The 18,110-nt window shown below is 45.6% G+C and overlaps 1 protein-coding gene across 2 annotated transcripts in view; it reads right to left on the bottom strand.

Moving 5' to 3' along the window:
* The window catches only part of LOC142290230 (uncharacterized), a 114,080-nt gene that overhangs the window by 42,410 nt on the left and 53,560 nt on the right, over positions 1-18,110 (bottom strand). For both annotated transcript variants that reach the window (XM_075334181.1, XM_075334182.1), the window contains exon 2: positions 3,016-3,073. In XM_075334181.1, coding sequence (XP_075190296.1) covers positions 3,016-3,043 — 28 coding nt within the window. In that variant the 5' untranslated portion in view covers positions 3,044-3,073. The remainder of the gene's footprint in view (positions 1-3,015; positions 3,074-18,110) is intronic.

Raw genomic sequence — 18,110 nt, 5'->3', positions numbered from 1 at the left:
GATGGTAATAATGTCTGTGTCTTTAATATTGCTTGTATGCTAGTTACTTGTATTCATTCTCTTTGTGGATTGCTTGAAGGGATACTTGGATAAATGATTTTGTTTTCTGTTAAAATTTTTACTTAAAGTCTTGAACACTATCCCTCATATATACTATGTGTTATTTTGATAGAATTATATGGCTTGTGCACTCACTTCTATTTAAACTCCACTAAGGGGAGCCATACTACCAATTTGTATAGTATTCCACAGCTTCATACAGTGTCCATTACTTTTACATTGATGGCCTATCCTTTAGGCTAGTTTCACACTTGCGTTTTTTTCCTTCAGTCACAATCCGCCGTTTTGGAAAACAGCGGAATCCGTTAACGGATTCCGCTGCTTCCCATAGACTTGTATGGATGACGGATTGTGATAGAAGTACCTGCGTTGCTTCCGCTGGCCGACGCTGTTTTGCTTCCGCCCAGCGGGAGGAACGCAGCATGTAACGTTTTTTGAGCAGCGGAATCCTTAGGATTTCATTGCGCATGTGCTCTCTGGCTCCCTGCACACGTAACCAGGGTACACATTGGGTTACTAAGCAAAGCACTTTCCAAGGAGCCAGCGCTAAGCAGTGTACACTGGTAACCAAGTTAAATATCGGGTAACCAAGCAAAGTGCTTTGCTTAGTTACCCGATATTTACCCTGGCTATGTGTGCAGGGAGGCCGACACGTCCCCGCTCGGCTCCGCCCACTCCCACACTCCACTCCGCATGTACACACACTCACACTCACCTGTCCCCAGCCATGCAGTCCCCGTGGCACTGACGTCCTCAGCACCATGGCCCCGCTCGGCTCCACCCACCCCGCACTCCGCCCCCCGCACATTCTCGGCGGCCGAACGATCAGCTGATCAACTGGCGGCCGGCTGCTTGGATCGATCAGCTGATCATCCGGCGACCGGCTGCTGTGAGCGATCAGCTGATCACCCGGCGACCGGGTGATCAGCTGATCGTTCACAATAGTCTGCCCCTGGTAAAACTGTAAAGAAGAAAAAAAAAAAAAAAAATCAGATTCCGTTGTTTTGTACGATCCGTTGCATCCGTTGTGCCACTATATGCAACACATCCGTTGCATCCGTCACACAACGCAGTGCAACGGATGCCGTTCAACGCAAGTGTGAAACTAGCCTAAGACCCCACACCCCTGCCGATCAACTGTCTCCTGTACCGACGGTGGCAGCAGGCAGCCAAAAATGCTCAGTTCTGAACCTGCCCCGTCAACAGATAGCGACCACAGCTGGGTACTACACATCTGCCTCTCATTCAAATCAATGGGAGATGGATGTGCAGCACCCGGCTGCTATCAGAAGACAGAGCAGCACTGGAATGGAGAAATTCTGGCCTCCTGTTGCGACTTGCGGCATCAAACCAGCTGATCGGTGGGGGTGTGGGTGTTGGACCCCGGCTGATCAGACATTGATAACCTATTCTAAGGCTAGGCCATCAATATAAATGTATATAACCTCTTGAAAGGGTTAAGTGTTATAACCTGTATTAAACTAAACAAACCTGCAAAAAATTGTAAAACAAAATCTGGACACAGTTGATTGAATATGAAATACATATTTGTACAACTCTTTTGTTAGCCACGGCAGTTATAGTCTGTAAACCTTTAATCGTTTTTAATATACATGTTTAAGTTTATTTGGATCAATAAAATAATATTAATTATACAAAAAATTGGAGCCTCGTTACCTTTCAAGTATTTTACACATTATAGTATATTAATATATTCATAGGTCATATAGGTTTATAATTCAACGGTTACTCACTGACCACACTGGGGTTTATGTGCGAAATGGAAATCAGTTTAAGGCCGGCGTTACACTTGCGATTGGAAAATCGGATGGATTCTCATGCTAGAAAGTAGCATGAGCTCTGTCCGAGTGTTGATCCGTGTGCAATGCAACTGCAATGCGATTTTGTGATTTTTCTCTAGATTGTAGTCCGTGTGCAATCCGTGTGTGTGATACGTATGTGATCCGTTTTTATTCTCAGCAGCTATGTCATCTGCCATTCAGCTCTGCTACATGCCCGCTGACAGCAGACACAGAGCCAGAATGAACTCGGATGAACTTCTCCCGACTTTATTGTCATCCCGCAGCTCTGTCTGTGTGTCGGCAGCTCTGTCTGTGTGTCGTGGCCTGATTTTCGGTCACCGGTGAAGGTCTCACCGGTGACCGCAAATCCCGATTGACTGAAGTGATGTGCGCGATCAGCGGTGCCATCACTGAGGTCACCTGCGACCACAGCTGAAGTCCTCCATCTGAGATCTGTGGCCGCGGGTAACCTGAGTGACGTCATCGCTTATAGCGTGACTCACTTCAGTTGCTGCAGGGAGCTCACAGAGAGCGGTCGTGGTCTGTGGCCGCTCTCTGTCAGCTTCCGATGTAGCAGAGCTGTAAGCATCGTGGGACCTCTGTGGATTACGTTGGACCTGGAGGGGTATTTGGGGATTTTAATAAAGTGGTGAATGAGGGTGTTGGGGTTTTTTTGTTATTTATTCCAAATAAAGGATTTTTGGGTGTTTGTGTATATTTTCTTTAATTTACAGGTTAATCATGAAAGGTATCTCGGGGAGACGCCTGCCATGATTAACCTAGGACTTAGTGGCAGCTATGGGCTGCTGCCATTAACTCCTTATTACCCCGTTTGCCACCGCACCAGGGCAATTCGGGATGAGCCGGGTACAGGCCTGGGACTGTTACATCTAATGATCGTGATCGTGGGTATAAGCAGCTACGGTCTCCTGCGTTCTCCTGCGGAGGAGACTCACTGCTCCGCAGGTCGGGCCCCGTTGTGTCCAGGACGCAGTGAGTCCTGATCGTGAGCACATACCCTAAATAATAGTATAATTCACTAAAAATATCTAAAATTTAGTATTTCATACCCAGAAATATTCTATAAAACAGTAATTATGTGTGCAGTCTGAAATGCCTGGTACTCAGGAACTATAGATTGTGTATACATTACCGCTTGGCACATAGTCTGATGAATCCATAGACAGTAAACTTGATGGCAGAAGGCAGTTCTGTACGGAGAAACGCAAACCACAATAAATTATTTCTCTTCTGCATAGATGAGTGATTGATTAACAGGGGCATTTTACTTGAAAGTGCTTAGGACTAAGACAAGAAAAAACACACAAAGCACAAAGTAGATGTGCTCCAAAATCTGCAGCTTCTTTTTCCACTAGAAAATTGATGACGCATTTTTGGCATGTTGTGCGCCGCCATACTAAAAGTGTGAATGAGTTGGGGCTGATGTTATTTAATGTTTAATTTAATGTGTACGACGACCATCAGAATAGTAAAATAAGGGAAAGATAAATACAGATTAAGGCCAAGTTTAGACATCATAAGTACTGTTTTTTTTTCTCCTGATTTTTATGGCAGGTTCTTGTATAGAGTAAAAGCGGCATTGTTTTCTGCTGCATTTTTTGTGCAGAAAATCTTCTGTTTAACTGTGCAAAGTGGATGTGACTTAATTAAACTAATGTGCACTGTGCCTCTTAAGATGCAGCTAAACTATGCATTTTTGGTCCATTTTTTCTCCATAGGCTTCTATGGGGAGGTTGAAAAAAAATCTCATGTATAAAATGCATGTAAAAGCTCATGTAAAATAATAAATGCTTTTAGGCACGGATTCACACTTGTTCTTTACTAAGCAGTAAAGATGCTACTTCAAATTTGCACCTAAATACAATGTAAAGGGGAAAAAAAACATAAAAAAGCCACAAAGATGCAATAATACGAAAATTATTATTGCATATTATGGTACAGACAGATTCAGAACATATGCGGCTACAAAAAGCAGTATTAATGCTACATGTAAACAAGGTATAACAATAAGCTTCTTTGATTAGTGTGTTTTTGCTGCATATTTTTTAAGTTTTTTTCTCCTTTATTTGATGTTTTAGGTGCAGATGTTTTTTAATATTTTGGGGGTTTTTTTAGGTTCCCTATAGAAGACTAAAAAGTCAGTAATTCTGACTACCAACAATTGTGTATCCTCAAACCATGACTGTACCAGCGCAGAGAGGGACAGAAAACCTGGAAGTTAAAAAGGAAGTACCTCCTTCCTAGCCTCAGTGATTTACCAAGGGACCCGTAGGAACTAGGCTGTCACCGGTACAATCTTTGTATTTTTTATGGGGGTTTTTTTCTCTTTACTCTCTGAACCACAGTAAGGCTAGGTTCACACACTGCGTTTTTTTGACGCTGCGTTTTTGTGCGTTTTTTTGCGGCAAAAACCGAACAAAAAAGCACCCGCGTCAAATAAACGTGGCAAAAAACGCACGCGTTTTGCCGTGATTTCGTGCGTTTTTTCCTGCGTTTTGCTGCGTTTTTGCTCACTGCGTCTTTATGCGTTTATCAGTGAACAAAAAAAAAGGTCTGATGTAATTTCCTTCTTCAATATGTTCTTCATTCTCCACTAGTGTATGCAGGAGAGCAGACAGCTGCAGAACTACAAGGCTCAGCATGCTCCATCCAATAGTGTATGCAGGAGAGCAGACAGCAGCTGCAGAACTACAAGGCTCAGCATACTCCATCCAATAGTGTATGCAGGAGAGCAGACAGCAGCTGCAGAACTACAAGGCTCAGCATCCTCCTTCCAGGACTGTATGCTGGAGAGTCAGGGGGAGCAGACCTACAAGGCTCAGCATCCTCCATCCAATAGTGTATGCAGGAGAGCAGACAGCAGCTGTCGAACTACAAGGCTCAGCATCCTCCTTCCAGGACTGTATGCAGGATTTCTTTGCCCCCCCAAACAAAAAAAAATATGACGTGGGCTTCGCCATATTTTTGTATGCTAGCCGGGTACAGCAGGCTGCCTCCAACTGCCTATTTGTACCCGGCTGGGAACCAAAAATATAGAGAAGCCCTTTTTTTTAATTATCTCATGAATTTCATGAAATAATTTAAAAAAAAAAAATGACGTGAGCTGCGCCTAATTTTTGTGTCCAGCCGGGTACAACTAGGCAGCTGGGGATTGGAATCCACAGTGCAGGGTACCCATGCTTTCTGGGCACCCCCGCTGCGAATTGCAGTCCGCAGCCACCCCAAGAAAATGGCGCTTTCATAGAAGCAACATCTTCTGGCGCTGTATCCAACTCTTCCAGCTGCCCTGATGCCGGGTGGCTCACTGGGTAATAATGGGGTTAGGGCTAGCTGTATATTATCAGCTAGCCCTAAGCCCGAAATTCATGGTGTCACGCCAATATTAGACATGGCCACCATGAATTTCTAGTAAAGATAAAAAAAACCACAACACACAGAAAAATATTTTTATTAGAAATAAAACACAACACAATTAGTGACTCCATCTTTATTGAAATAAAGAACCCCCCACCGCAGTAATCCTGGGTCAAGGGTCCCGCGCCGTCCAATCCGGATCCAATATCATCTGATCGGTTTGCTGGAAGGCAAAGCGATCAGATGATGTGTCAGGTTCTAGGGGCTGAAGCACATCACACATCAGCTGATTGTATAAAAGCCGTTTATACAATCAGCAGATGCATCGGTGCAAAAAAAAAATACTCACTTATGTGCTGATTACCGGCAGCTCCTAGAGCGATTGGAGGAGTCTGATCCCGTCCGATCGCTGCAGCAGCTGCCGGTAATCAGGGATGAAGTCTCCTGACACATCCGCTGATAACCGGCCGGCCGCCGGCGTCAGCCCGAGACTTACGATCAGCTGACGCGTCAGGTGACTGCATCAGGTGATCCATCGCCAGGTCCTGCATCCTGCAGGCATACGTACCCGGGGAGACTGCACACACCCGGAGCGGCGGCACCGGTAGGAGGATCTGGGAGTGGGCATGGCACCGGGAGTCTGCAGACAGGTGAGTATGACTTTTTTTTTTTCTACTGTTCACTTTTGTTTTCGCAGCCGCTTCCACCTCCCGCCCAGACATGGCGCCACACGGCAGCTGACATGCACAGGACTGGAGGTGGACGCGGCGGTGACGGTACCGGGAGGATTCACGCTTCTGTGTTTACTGACAGAAGGAATCCTCTTCCTGTACATGTCACTTTACTACCCACCTCCTGCGTTTATAGCTGCGTTTTTGGTCTTAGAAACGCACTAAAACGCACCAAAATGCACCTATTTGCGTATCTCATTGCGTCTTTCAACATCCCATTGCACTCAATGGATGAAAAGCGCAGTGAAAAACGCGGGAATAATTGACATGCTGCGTTTTTGTGGCACCACAAAAACGCAGCTGAAAAAAAACGCTGTGTGCAGACAGCAAAAATGAAAACTCATAGACTTTGCTGGGGAAGCAAAGTCATGCAGTTTTCTGAGCAAAAACGCACCCGAAAACTGCGCAAAAACGCCGCGAAAAACGCACTGTGTGAACTTACCCTAAAGCGAAGTGCATTAGCGATAAGATAAAAAAAAGTTTGGGAATATGTGTACTGTCATGGTTCGAAGAAGCACAATTACCGGTAAGCGTAATGACAGTTATCCTCCTCACCACCACAAAAGCAACAGATTTTGTAATGATAAGAATTAGGGTAGGACTACAATCTGCAAAATGAAGGGAGAACTATTTTGACCAATGAATGTGGTAAACGATTTTTGCTAGGAAAGCAGGGTCTGGTCTCTGGGATATTTGGTAATCTAAGATCCGAATGTAAGGATAGTTGCAGGATAAGGATGCTATCCCTCTGACCCTTCTATTAAAAGTGTTGACAACCTGAAATACAGTTTTTAACATTAAATGCTTAAAGAAGGTTGATTCAATCAATTTAAACAGGTCATTGGTGTGGGCATTAAGGACTAGTTATCGTTCCGGTAGGGGGAAACTTAATATTTTAGGGCAGAGGTCTCAAACACGCGGCCCGAGGGCTGCATACGGCCCCTGAGGCTGCTTGTTGCGGCCTCAGTGTCCGCAGACGTCATGACGATCGTTATTATACAGGGGGCCGGCATGGCTTTACTACAGTTGATGCATTTGTGGCACAGCGGGGGCTAGGAGCTCTCTGCTCTCTACCAATCGGGAGCGGAACAATCGCGGTTGCAGGGGTCGCCACACAGGAGTCACAGGAGGCAGCAGCCTTCTCGAGCTCACACATGTCCCGGCTACTTAATCAATTTCTTATTCCCTGCTCTCCACGACCATAATCCCACCTACCTCTTTCCACTGAAGCCGGTGCTGAGAGGTGGGCAGGATTATGGGCACAGTGATCACCCGGCCGCTATCTTTGAGCATCTGCTGGCGATGGAAAAGCTACTGCGCCCCTGACAGTCTCTCCTCCAGCATACAGCACATATGCTGCATGATCCATCCATCCATCAGAAGAGGGGAGAAATGCTGAGCACAGCCATCCCTTACCTACACTCACTGCTCCGGAGCCTCACAGGTGTGAACCCTGCCTACCAGGAGTAAGCCCCACCCACCGGCATAGAGCTGCTGTGGAGTCTCAGGCCTGTGTAGGGAGTGCTGCAGAAATGAGACTTCTGAGGAATTTGTATCCCTCTCTCCTGCACTGCCATTGCTCTGTAGTTGGCAGTAGCAGGAGACTCCAGAGGAACACAATGCAACCGGAAGTGAGTACTAGAGTTCCCTGAATGATGACTCCAGCCCCATTGCCCTCTTCTATCCTCCGATTTGCTTCTCACAGCTGCACTGTCCTGCCCCCTCCCACACAGCCGCACTGTCCTGCCCCCTACCACACAGCTGCACTGTCCTGCCCCCTCCCCCACAGCTGCACTCTCATGCCCTCTCCCCCACAGCTGCACTGTCCTGCCCCCCTCCCCCACAGCTGCACTGTCCTGCCCCCCTCCCCCACTGCCCTGTAATTGATATGCCTCACCGCTGTCCTGTGATGGTGGTTGGGACTCCTCATCTTCATGGTTTGCTGTCAGACATATAACTTTCTTATTTCTTTGTATATACAGTGTGTACAAAATGCTCACATATACAGTATATAAAGAGAAATCTTTGCTATACATTTTTCCCTCAGCGCCCAGCTTTCCCATGCTCTGAAATCCCTCAGAACCCAGATTTCATATATTCTGATATCTATCTTGTCCTCAGTGCCCAGCTGATGCTGAGTGCTTGGCCACCCACCCATGCCCATGCACCCACCCATACATCTTTCTCTTAGCACTCAACTTTCCCATGTTTTGCTATATATCTTTCCCTCACCACCCAGCTTTCCCATGCTCTGATATCAAGGGCAAGCTGGGTGCTGAGGGAAAGTTGTATAGCAGAGCATTGGAAGCCTGGGTGCCGAGGACAAGATGGATATGAGAACATGGAAAGCTGGGTACTGAGGGGGAAAAGGGATATCGGAGCATGGGAAAGCTGGGTGCTGAGGGAAAGAGCCAACTGTCAGCATAATCATCCTGTACCCCAAGGGGGGGCCCCGGTCCCAACTTTGCACTGGGGCCCATTGAACTCTAGTTACACCACTGATACCAATGTCAAGCAGGTAACATCGCTGAATGAAGTCACCTGCTTGCCTGTGAATGGCAGAGAGCTTCTAAGTGCCTGCTGTGCCGCAAATGAATCAAGTGTAGTAAAACCCTGCCGGTGCCGGCCCCCTGCATAGTAATGCGATCGTCACGAAGTCTACGGGTCTGCAGGCCACAAGCAGTTAAGAGAAAACGGCGAACGGAGGAAAGGTGAGAAGAATCTTTTTCTTTTTTTTTGTGCATGTCAAGAACGGCATAATAGGGAACTAGAATGGGGGCTGGAGACATTATTACTATATGACAGCTGGTATCCTGGGACCTGCAGGACTTTGAATGCAGCCATCTACCGCATTTTGGATGACAGACCCTATTATGGGTTGCTGATGCCATACTGTTTTTACCGGCATTTATGAATATATAAGAAATAAACCTCGGATCATTTATTCCCCTGATGAACCCCTAAAGAAAAAATAGGGGGGAAACGCGTCGGGATTACGGGATAGATTATTGGATGGCCTCGGCAGATAAGTTTCCCTGCTGGGAGTTTACATCCATATATATATAAAAAAGTATTTTCTCTTTGATCTGAGATCTATATAATATCTATGAGAGGCTGTAACATACTTTTGTACGCCTGAACTACTAACTGTGACTAATTGCACTATCTATATTTCTTTGGTGGTGGGTCTCCCGGTTGCAACTGACGAGCTGCAGGGAGACATTAGGGAGAGACGACGTGGAGCGGGGGGTACCCAACAACTTATGGTGCACCTCCGCTGGTAGGTAGGTGAAAGGGAGGGATAGATATCTCATCCCCAATCTCCTTATAAAAACTATTGGAGTAAGAAGTGCAACAATTATAGTTGCCCCTACCTTGAGAATAGTAAACAAACAGCACTGTCCTCACTAATCGTATCTATCACCCTTTTACACCCACTTTAAACGTACTATTTACTATAATGAACATGTATAAGCATTGTTTTTATACCTAAAGATTTTAATGATTAATTAGAATAAAGTATATTTTTTAGGAGTTTTTTCTTCTTTTTGGTTTTGCCTGTGAATGGCAGAGAGCTCCTAAGTGCCTGCTGTGCCGCAAATGAATCAAGTGTAGTAAAACCCTGCCGGTGCCGGCCCCCTGCATAGTAATGCGATCGTCACGAGGTCTACGGGTCTGCAGGCCACAACAAGCAGTTAAGAGAAAACGGCGAACGGAGGAAAGGTGAGAAGAATCTTTTTCTTTTTTTTTTGTGCATGTCAAGAATGGCATAATAGGGAACTAGAATGGGGGCTGGAGACATTATTACTTGGACACAATGCTACAAGGATAGGCACAATGCTACAAGGATGGGCACAATGATACAAGGAAGGGCACAATGATACAAGGAAGGGCACAATGCTACAAGGAAGGGCACAATGCTACAAGGATGGGCACAATGCTACAAGGGTGGGCAAAATGATACAAGGATGGACACAATGCTACAAGGATGGGCACAATGCTACAAGGATGGCCACAATGCTACAAGGGTGGGCAAAATGATACAAGGATGGACACAATGCTACAAGGATGGGCACAATGCTACAAGGATGGGCACACTGCTACAAGGATAGGCACAATAATGGGCACATTACTAAAAGGCACAAGGATGGGTACATTATTACTGGGCAAAAGGAGGGGTACATTACTACTGGGCACAAAAAAAGAGATAAAAAAAATTTGTACCATTAAAAATGCTTTTTTACATATAAACGTAACAAAAAAGTGCAGGTTTGTTTTAATAAACAAGCAAAAAATGTGCACAAAACGTGATCCAAAGGTGTATAGAAGAAAAGTCATGAATCACTAAAATGTCACTTGGCTATGCAAAGAATGTGGCCCCCCAAATATTTTTTTTTCTATGTGCGGCCCATACACCCAGCCGAGTTTGAGACCCCTGTTCTAGGGCAAGTGCTCCTGTTTGCCACCCTAAAAATTCTCACTACAAAGGGATGATTTGCTAGCTAAGTGTCATAGAAGGTACGTAATGCTGATACCTAAACATTAAAGGTAGCTAGCGTTAAACCCCTCATCAATCCTTTTTGGGAGAAAATCAAGGATCTCTACTGTATTGGGATTATTGATTTTTACCTTTGTGGATCTTATAAACCCAAAGAAAGCCTGCCAGAATAAGAAATAAATTTGTGCAGTAACTACCTTCTAACTTTTTTTGAAGGTTGTGTATAATGGCCTTAGATAACCCTTTCCCACTTAGTATAATTCTTTCAAATTCTAGGCTGTCAGGTGCAATTTAAGGACTGCATCTGAATTTTCTTACTTCTGAAAATCCACTGAAAATAGTGTGTCATGCCTCAGGATTTTATTAGGCAATCCACTGTGCTGACTAAAGGTGGTGTCACACACAGCGACGGCGACAACGACATCGCTGCTACGTCACCATTTTCTGTGACGTGACAGCGACGTCCCGCCGCTGTCGCTGAGTGTGACATCCAGCAACGACCTGGCCCCTGGTGAGAGGTCGCCGGTCGTTGCTCAATGTCCTGCTTCATTTTTTGCTCGGCGCTCTCCCGCTGTGAAGCACACATCGCTGTGTGTGACAGTGAGAGAGTGACGAACTGAAGCGAGCAGGGAGCAGGGAGACGACGTCTGGCAGCCTGCGGTAAGTTGTAACCAAGGTAAACATCGGGTAACCAAGAAGCCCTTTCCTTGGTTACCGATATTTACATTAGTTACTAGCACCGCCGCTCTCACGCTGCCAGTGCCGGCTCCCTGCTCACGTAGCTGGAGTACACATTACCCGATGTGTACCCTGGCTAGGAGAGCAGGGAGCCAGCGCTAAGCGTGTACGCTGGTAACCAAGGTAAATATCGGGTAATGGTTACCCAATATTTACCTTTGTTACCAAGTGCAGCATGGCTTCCACAGCGACGCGTGTCGTTATGATCGCTACTGCATCTGCTGTGTTTGACAGCTAAGCAGCGATCATAACAGTAACTTACTAGGTCGCTGTTGCGTCACAGAAAATGGTGACGTAACAGCGACATTGTTGTCGCTGTCGCTATGTGTGAACCCAGCTTAAGCCAAAGTCAGGTTCGGTCTGTGGCCAGGTTCTGACTATCTTTTGTTTGTGTTTATTCTTTTTCTGACAACAGATGTTTTCCATGCTGTAATTCAGTCTACCGAATCATATGGCAGGTGTAACAAGTTAAAGTCTTCCCTGGCTTTTTTCCTCCCCATTTTGATATTCTGAAGTGGACCCTGCTTTGAATTACAGCCTTTCAGACAAGTGTTACACTCTGGCAGATTGCAACCTATCTGGTTTAAACTTATTTTTTACACTGCACCTTCCCACGGATTCTTAGGAAGAGGATACCCTCGATGACTGGTTAAGAAGCAAGTCCCGAGCAGTCATCTTAGGTAACCGGTTAAGGTTGTTTCAGTCTGTGCAGGGGCCTTCTGGAACTGCACAACTGGGACCTCCAGTCTGTACAAGAACTTGGCAGGTCAGGTGTAGTTGTGTTGAGTTAGACCTTAGTTTACTTTATTTTTCCATGTGTGCACAATAGTGCACATAACAGTGTCCAAGTGGGCCGCCCTCCAATATGGCTGGCATCTGTTGTCAAAAGTACTGTATTTACCTATGTATATAACCCTCTATGGGATTTAGCCACCAACAAAAAGACTAAAGAATTTGAGAAAGGAGAATTTTTTGCATATAGATTCTGAATCCGAACACACCATTTTTTTTAAAATCTGAGGTTGGATAGGACAGGAAGGCAGTTGGCACCCATGGGACAACTGGAATGCATACTGTCAATTTTCCCAAAAGAGACATAGCCTCACTTATGGAACTCTTTGGTTGTTGGTGGCATTTGAGATTTTTTTGTGGAAGAAATTAGCTTTGACTCTTGGAGTCTGGGAGAACTTCTGCAAAAATCTGCACTTGGGATGAATATAAATTGGATTTTTCTAAATTTATTAAACACCCTAGTTTGTTTAGGATTTTTAAGATTTTTTACTTCCTGTCAAAAAAGGCCCACTCATAAGAAGTTGTCAAGACACGGGACAAACATTCCTTCTTTATCCCTTATATAAGCCATTATCTTTGTTACCACTTTCATAAAAAAAAGAGCAGAGCTAAAGATCCCAAAGGAATCCTGGTGGAATTTATGACCCAGAGCAGAAATGAGGGCTAAAACTGGCTTAGAATCAAATCTAATCAGGCATCTTCTTCATACTCGAGTGGAGGGAGAAATGAGGGGTTTCGTAGACCCTTTTGTAATATCTCATCTATCTAATATCATTGTCAGAACCCAAGAGAAGCAAGAAGTATTGCAGTTCTGGCCATATTTCCAGCAGAGTTCTCACCTACCAGAAGCTCTGACTGATCCAAGTCGTAAGGCATATCTGTATTTTATTTCTTTTATTGTATACTGTATTATTTTGCCTGTATGTATACTTTTTTATTATTTCAGCTTTTGTAACCTTTTTAAGCACCGTACTTTTTTTATATTTAAAATGAACCTCTCAAGTGCAATAAGCACCCAGAACCATGAGCAGTTCTGGGTGTATATTGCTAATCTCTGCCTAATCGTCCCTGTATCCACTAGTCTAGCGCCCCTGAACCCTTCAGGGTGCTACAAGGTTCTGCATCCCCACAAGGATGCAGGGCCTACCCCCTTAGGGACCCAGAACACCAGTGCCGGTAACACCAAAAACCCAGGTAATCCCAGGTTTCCCCAACAATCCCCCATACAATGGTACTTAGCTAGGGTGGGACCAATGGATGGCCGCCTAGAGGTGGAGCCAATCCAGTCCACTAGTTGACCAGGTGGGAGGGGCAGACTGTGGGGAGTAGTCAGGAAGACAGTAGTGAGAAGGGAGTCTGCAGTGAAAGGGAGCAGACACAGTCAGAACTGCGGTGACTGTTGAAAGTGTCAGACAGCAGGAGTGTGAAGGTGGAAGCAAAGTGACACCCTGACTCGGGTTAACGGTAACCTGGTACCCAGGAGAAGTGGTTGCCGGTGGAGTACTCCCGGAACTAAGCACCGACGGGGTACAGGACCCTAAGACAAGAAAAAGCTTGAAGCCGACCTGTTAACACCTGCACAGCAAAGGGGACCATCAAGGACCTTGCTGACCCTAAAGAATCCGAAGACTCAGTAGGAAAGGGAGAACCGGGGACAGGACCAAAGACTCCAACCCCACAGGGTTCACGCTAGCGTCAGGCGACAGAAGTGGACAAACCACAGAACGGGGCCCCCCAGCATTCTATACCACTTACCAGAGACAGGGGAAGAAGGTACCAGAGAACCAGACGAGCACTGGGACGAAGGGGACCTGGAGGCGAAACCAGCCGGCCTCGGGCAATCAATTAACATCTCAAGAAAGTGAGTAAACCAGTTGCACTGAATAACTGTGTGGACTCCCTTCTTCCGATGCCAACTGCACCATACACCCGCTGGGGCAAAACCCTACTTGCGGAGGGACTACCATACTACCTGCCAATACCACCAGCCCCGGTGGAGACATTCTGCAGTGGCGGCTCCCTAAACATAGCTGCAACACCGCAAGTGGCGTCACGTATAAACTTTATTCAACAATCCCCTGTAAATATCCCTATTACAAAAAGGGCCCAGGGCACAAAACCGGGTAATGGCCATCTCTGTGACATTCCCAAGAGAGACACTGCCCGAAACCGAGTACCCCATATCCCTGGGTGCTACACTAGCATAGATAAAGGGATCTTTACAAAAAGTATTTCTAAAGATCTTTTACCGTATACTAATGAGCGCAGGAACTAGTCACTGGCACTTCTGGTCATGCGCTGTATGCCGAGGACTGCTGAACAGTGGCGACAGCGGACACAGGTATGCATGTCCCCGCTGGTGATACTGCATTGAATAGCATGTTAGCATGCCCCTGTGGGCACACCACCATGCTAACAGGGTGGACTAGTTGGGGGAAGTAATGCCCTTGCGTCAAGTCATGAGCAAGTGGTGTGTATTGGTGGAGGTGGTAGAGTGTTGATTCTTACACCCTTCTTTGAAAAGGGAACAAATTCATTTTTTATGGCCAACTGACTTACATAAGTGGGCAAGGGTTTTGTACCTGTAAACCAAGGAGAAGAAAGGGAAAGGAATTGTAGGTTTACACCTAAGCAACATTTACACTGCAAGATAGTCGTGATCAAGGCTTCTTAAAAAAGACTTGTCCTACGATTATTTTGTTGCATATACAGTACAGACCAAACGTTTGGACACACCTTCTCATTCAAAGAGTTTTCTTTATTTTCATGACTCTGAAAATTGTAGAGTCACATTGAAGGTATCAAAACTATGAATTAACACATGTGGAATGAAATACTTAACAAGAAAGTGTGAAACAACTGATAATATGTCTTATATTCTAGGTTCTTCAAAGTAGCCACCTTTTGCTTTGATTACTGCTTTGCACAATCTTGGCATTCTCTTGATGAGCTTCAAGAGGTAGTCACCGGAAATGGTCTTCCAACAGTCTTGAAGGAGTTCCCAGAGATGCTTAGCACTTGTTGGCCCTTTTGCCTTCACTCTGCGGTCCAGCTCACCCCAAACCATCTTGATTAGGTTCAGGTCTGGTGACTGTGGAGGCCAGGTCATCTGGCGTAGCACCCCATCACTCTCCTTCTTAGTAAAATAGCCCTTACACAGCCTGGAGGTGTGTTTGGGGTCATTGTCCTGTTGAAAAATAAATGATGGTCCAACTAAACGCAAACTGGATGGAATAACCTGCCATTGCAAGATGCTGTGGTAGCCATGCTGGTTCAGTATGCCTTCAATTGTGAATAAATCCCCAACAGTATCACCAGCAAAGCACCCCCACACCATCACACCTCCTCCTCCATGCTTCATGGTGGCAACCAGGCATGTAGAGTCCATCCGTTCACCTTTTCTGTGTCACACACAGATTATGGTTGGATCCAAAGATCTCAAATTTGGACTCATCAGACCAAAGCACAGATTTCCACTGGTCTAATGTCCATTCCTTGTGTTTTTTAGCCAAAACAAGTCTCTTCTGCTTGTTGCCCATTCTTAGCAGTGGTTTCCTAGTAGCTATCTTACCATGAAGGCCTGCTGCACAAAGTCTCCTCTTAACAGTTGTTCTAGAGATGTGTCTGCTGCTACAACTCTGTGTGGCATTGACCTGGTCTCTAATTTGAACTGCTGTTAACCTGCGATTTCTGAGGCTGGTGACTCGGATAGACTTATCCTCCGCAGCAAAGGTGACTCTTTGTCTTTCTTTCTTGGGGCGGTCCTCATGTGAGACAGTTTCTTTGTAGCGTTTGATGGTTTTTGACACTGCACTTGGGGACACTTTGAAAGTTTTCCCAATTTTTTGGACTGACCGACCTTCATTTCTTAAAGTAATGATGGCCACTCGTTTTTCTTTACTTAGCTGCTTTTTTCTTCCCATAATACAAACTCTAACAGTCTATTCAGTAGAACTATCAGCTGTGTATCCACCACACGTCTACACAACACAAATGATGGTCCCAAACCCATTTATAAGGCAAGAAATCCCACTTATTAAACCTGACAGGGCACACCTGTGAACTGAAAACCATTTCCGGTGACTACCTCTTGAAGCTCATCAAGAGAATGCCAAGAGTGTGCAAAGCAGTAATCAAAGCAAAAGGTGGCTACTTTGAAGAACCAAGAATATAAGACCTATTTTCAGTTGTTTCACACTTTTTTGTTAAGTATTTCATTCCACATGTGTTAATTCATAGTTTTGATGCCTTCAATGTGCCTCTTCAATTTTCAGAGTCATGAAAATAAAGAAAACTCTTTGAATGAGAAGGTGTGTCCAAACTTTTGGTCTGTACTGTACATGCTGCTGGTCACTCAATGAATGAACAAAACACTCATTTATCGGATTAAATGATCTTTTGGGGAACATAAAAAATTGTTCTCGGTAGTGCATCACCCTGTGTAAACAGGACCGCACTCCAGGGAACCATAGCAGCCTAATGGACACTGAATGGTTAGGTTTAGGTATAGATCGTTCATTGTTTGCTTTGTTCTGCCTATGTAAACCGGAATTGAAGCGTCCGCTGAATGGTAAAAATTGGCAGATCACCGGTTGTATTCAGATGAGAGTCAGTTCATGTAAATGGACATTAAACGATGTCTAACATCCACTAATTGAGATTTGTTACTCATAACGGTGCAACATTGGTAATCTGGGTTAGAGGAAGGGCCAGGAACCTGATTGAATGAGAGCTCCCTATTAGTTCTCTTTGAAAAAAAACTTCTCTATTTCTCCCTCCGCAGTGGCAAGGAAAAGCTGGCACACTAAAAAGGTGATTTCTTTTTGAGTGGAGGCATTTTTTTTATATCCCCGAAGAGGAATTCTCGTTTACATTGGATATTACACTGGAGACTTTTTGAATGACCATTTTTTTAAGCCATAAAGCCTGCCTAGCTGACTTTGACAAGGCCGCTGATTTAAGCTGGGTTCACACATAGCGACAGCGACGTTGCTGTTACGTCACCATTTTCTGTGACGCAACAGCGACCTTGTAAGTCGCTGTTATGATCGCTGCTTAGCTGTCAAACACAGCAGAAGCAGCAGCGATCATAACGACACGCGTCGCTGTGCTACATGTGCAGAGAGCAGGGAGCCGCGCACACTGCTTAGCGCTGGTTCCCTGCACTTCTAGCTACAGTACACATCGGGTTAATTACCCGATGTGTACTGCAGCTACATGTGCAGAGAGCAGGGAGCCGCGCACACTGCTTAGCGCTGGCTCCCTGCACTCCTAGCTACAGTACACATTGGGTTAATTACCCGATGTGTACTGCAGCTATATGTGCAGAGAGCAGGGAGCCGCGCACACTGCTTAGCGCTGGCTCCCTGCACTCCTAGCTACAGTGCACATTGGGTTAATTACCCGATGTGTACTGCAGCTACATGTGCAGAGAGCAGGGAGCCGGCACTGGCAGCGAGAGCGGCGGACGCTGGTAACGAAGGTAAATAACAGGTAACCAGGGAAAAGTCTTCCCTTGGTTTCCCGATGTTTACCCTGGTTACAGCTTACCGCAGCTGCCAGATGCTGGCTCCTGCTCCCTGCTCGCTTCATTTCGTCGCTCTCTTGCTGTCACACACAGCGATGTGTGCGTCACAGCGGGAGAGCGACGACCAAAAAATGAAGCTAGACATTCAGCAACGACCAGCGACCTCCCAGCAGGGGCCAGGTCGTTGCTGGATGTCACACACAGCGACAGCGACGGGACGTCGCTGCAATGTCACAGAAAATGGTGATGTAGCAGCAATGTCGTTGTCGTCGTCGCTGTGTGTGACACCACCCTTAACCAAAAATCTTTAAGCACCTGTTAGGAAACCCCCTGCATTTCTTATGGTATGTCAATGGTATAGCACAAAATAAACTATCTTGCATGCGGTCTCTGAGACTTAACCCGCGGCTCCAAAGTGATGAACATCTCCCAAAGCAAGTCTCAGGGATCAGTCCATAGGTAATGGGGAGTTTCGGAATATATTACGTCCTACCAGGTGCCCTCAGTGACAGGATTTAACTGAGGTTAGAAGGGGGGTACTTTCTCTTTATCTTACAGGTTTCCTGTTATTGAAGGCAACAAAAATA

This window comes from Anomaloglossus baeobatrachus, chromosome 2 (genome assembly GCF_048569485.1).
Source record: "Anomaloglossus baeobatrachus isolate aAnoBae1 chromosome 2, aAnoBae1.hap1, whole genome shotgun sequence".
Lineage (NCBI taxonomy): Eukaryota > Metazoa > Chordata > Amphibia > Anura > Aromobatidae > Anomaloglossus > Anomaloglossus baeobatrachus.
Note: the sequence above shows the minus strand (reverse complement) of the source record. Positions and strands in the feature narration are given on the sequence as shown.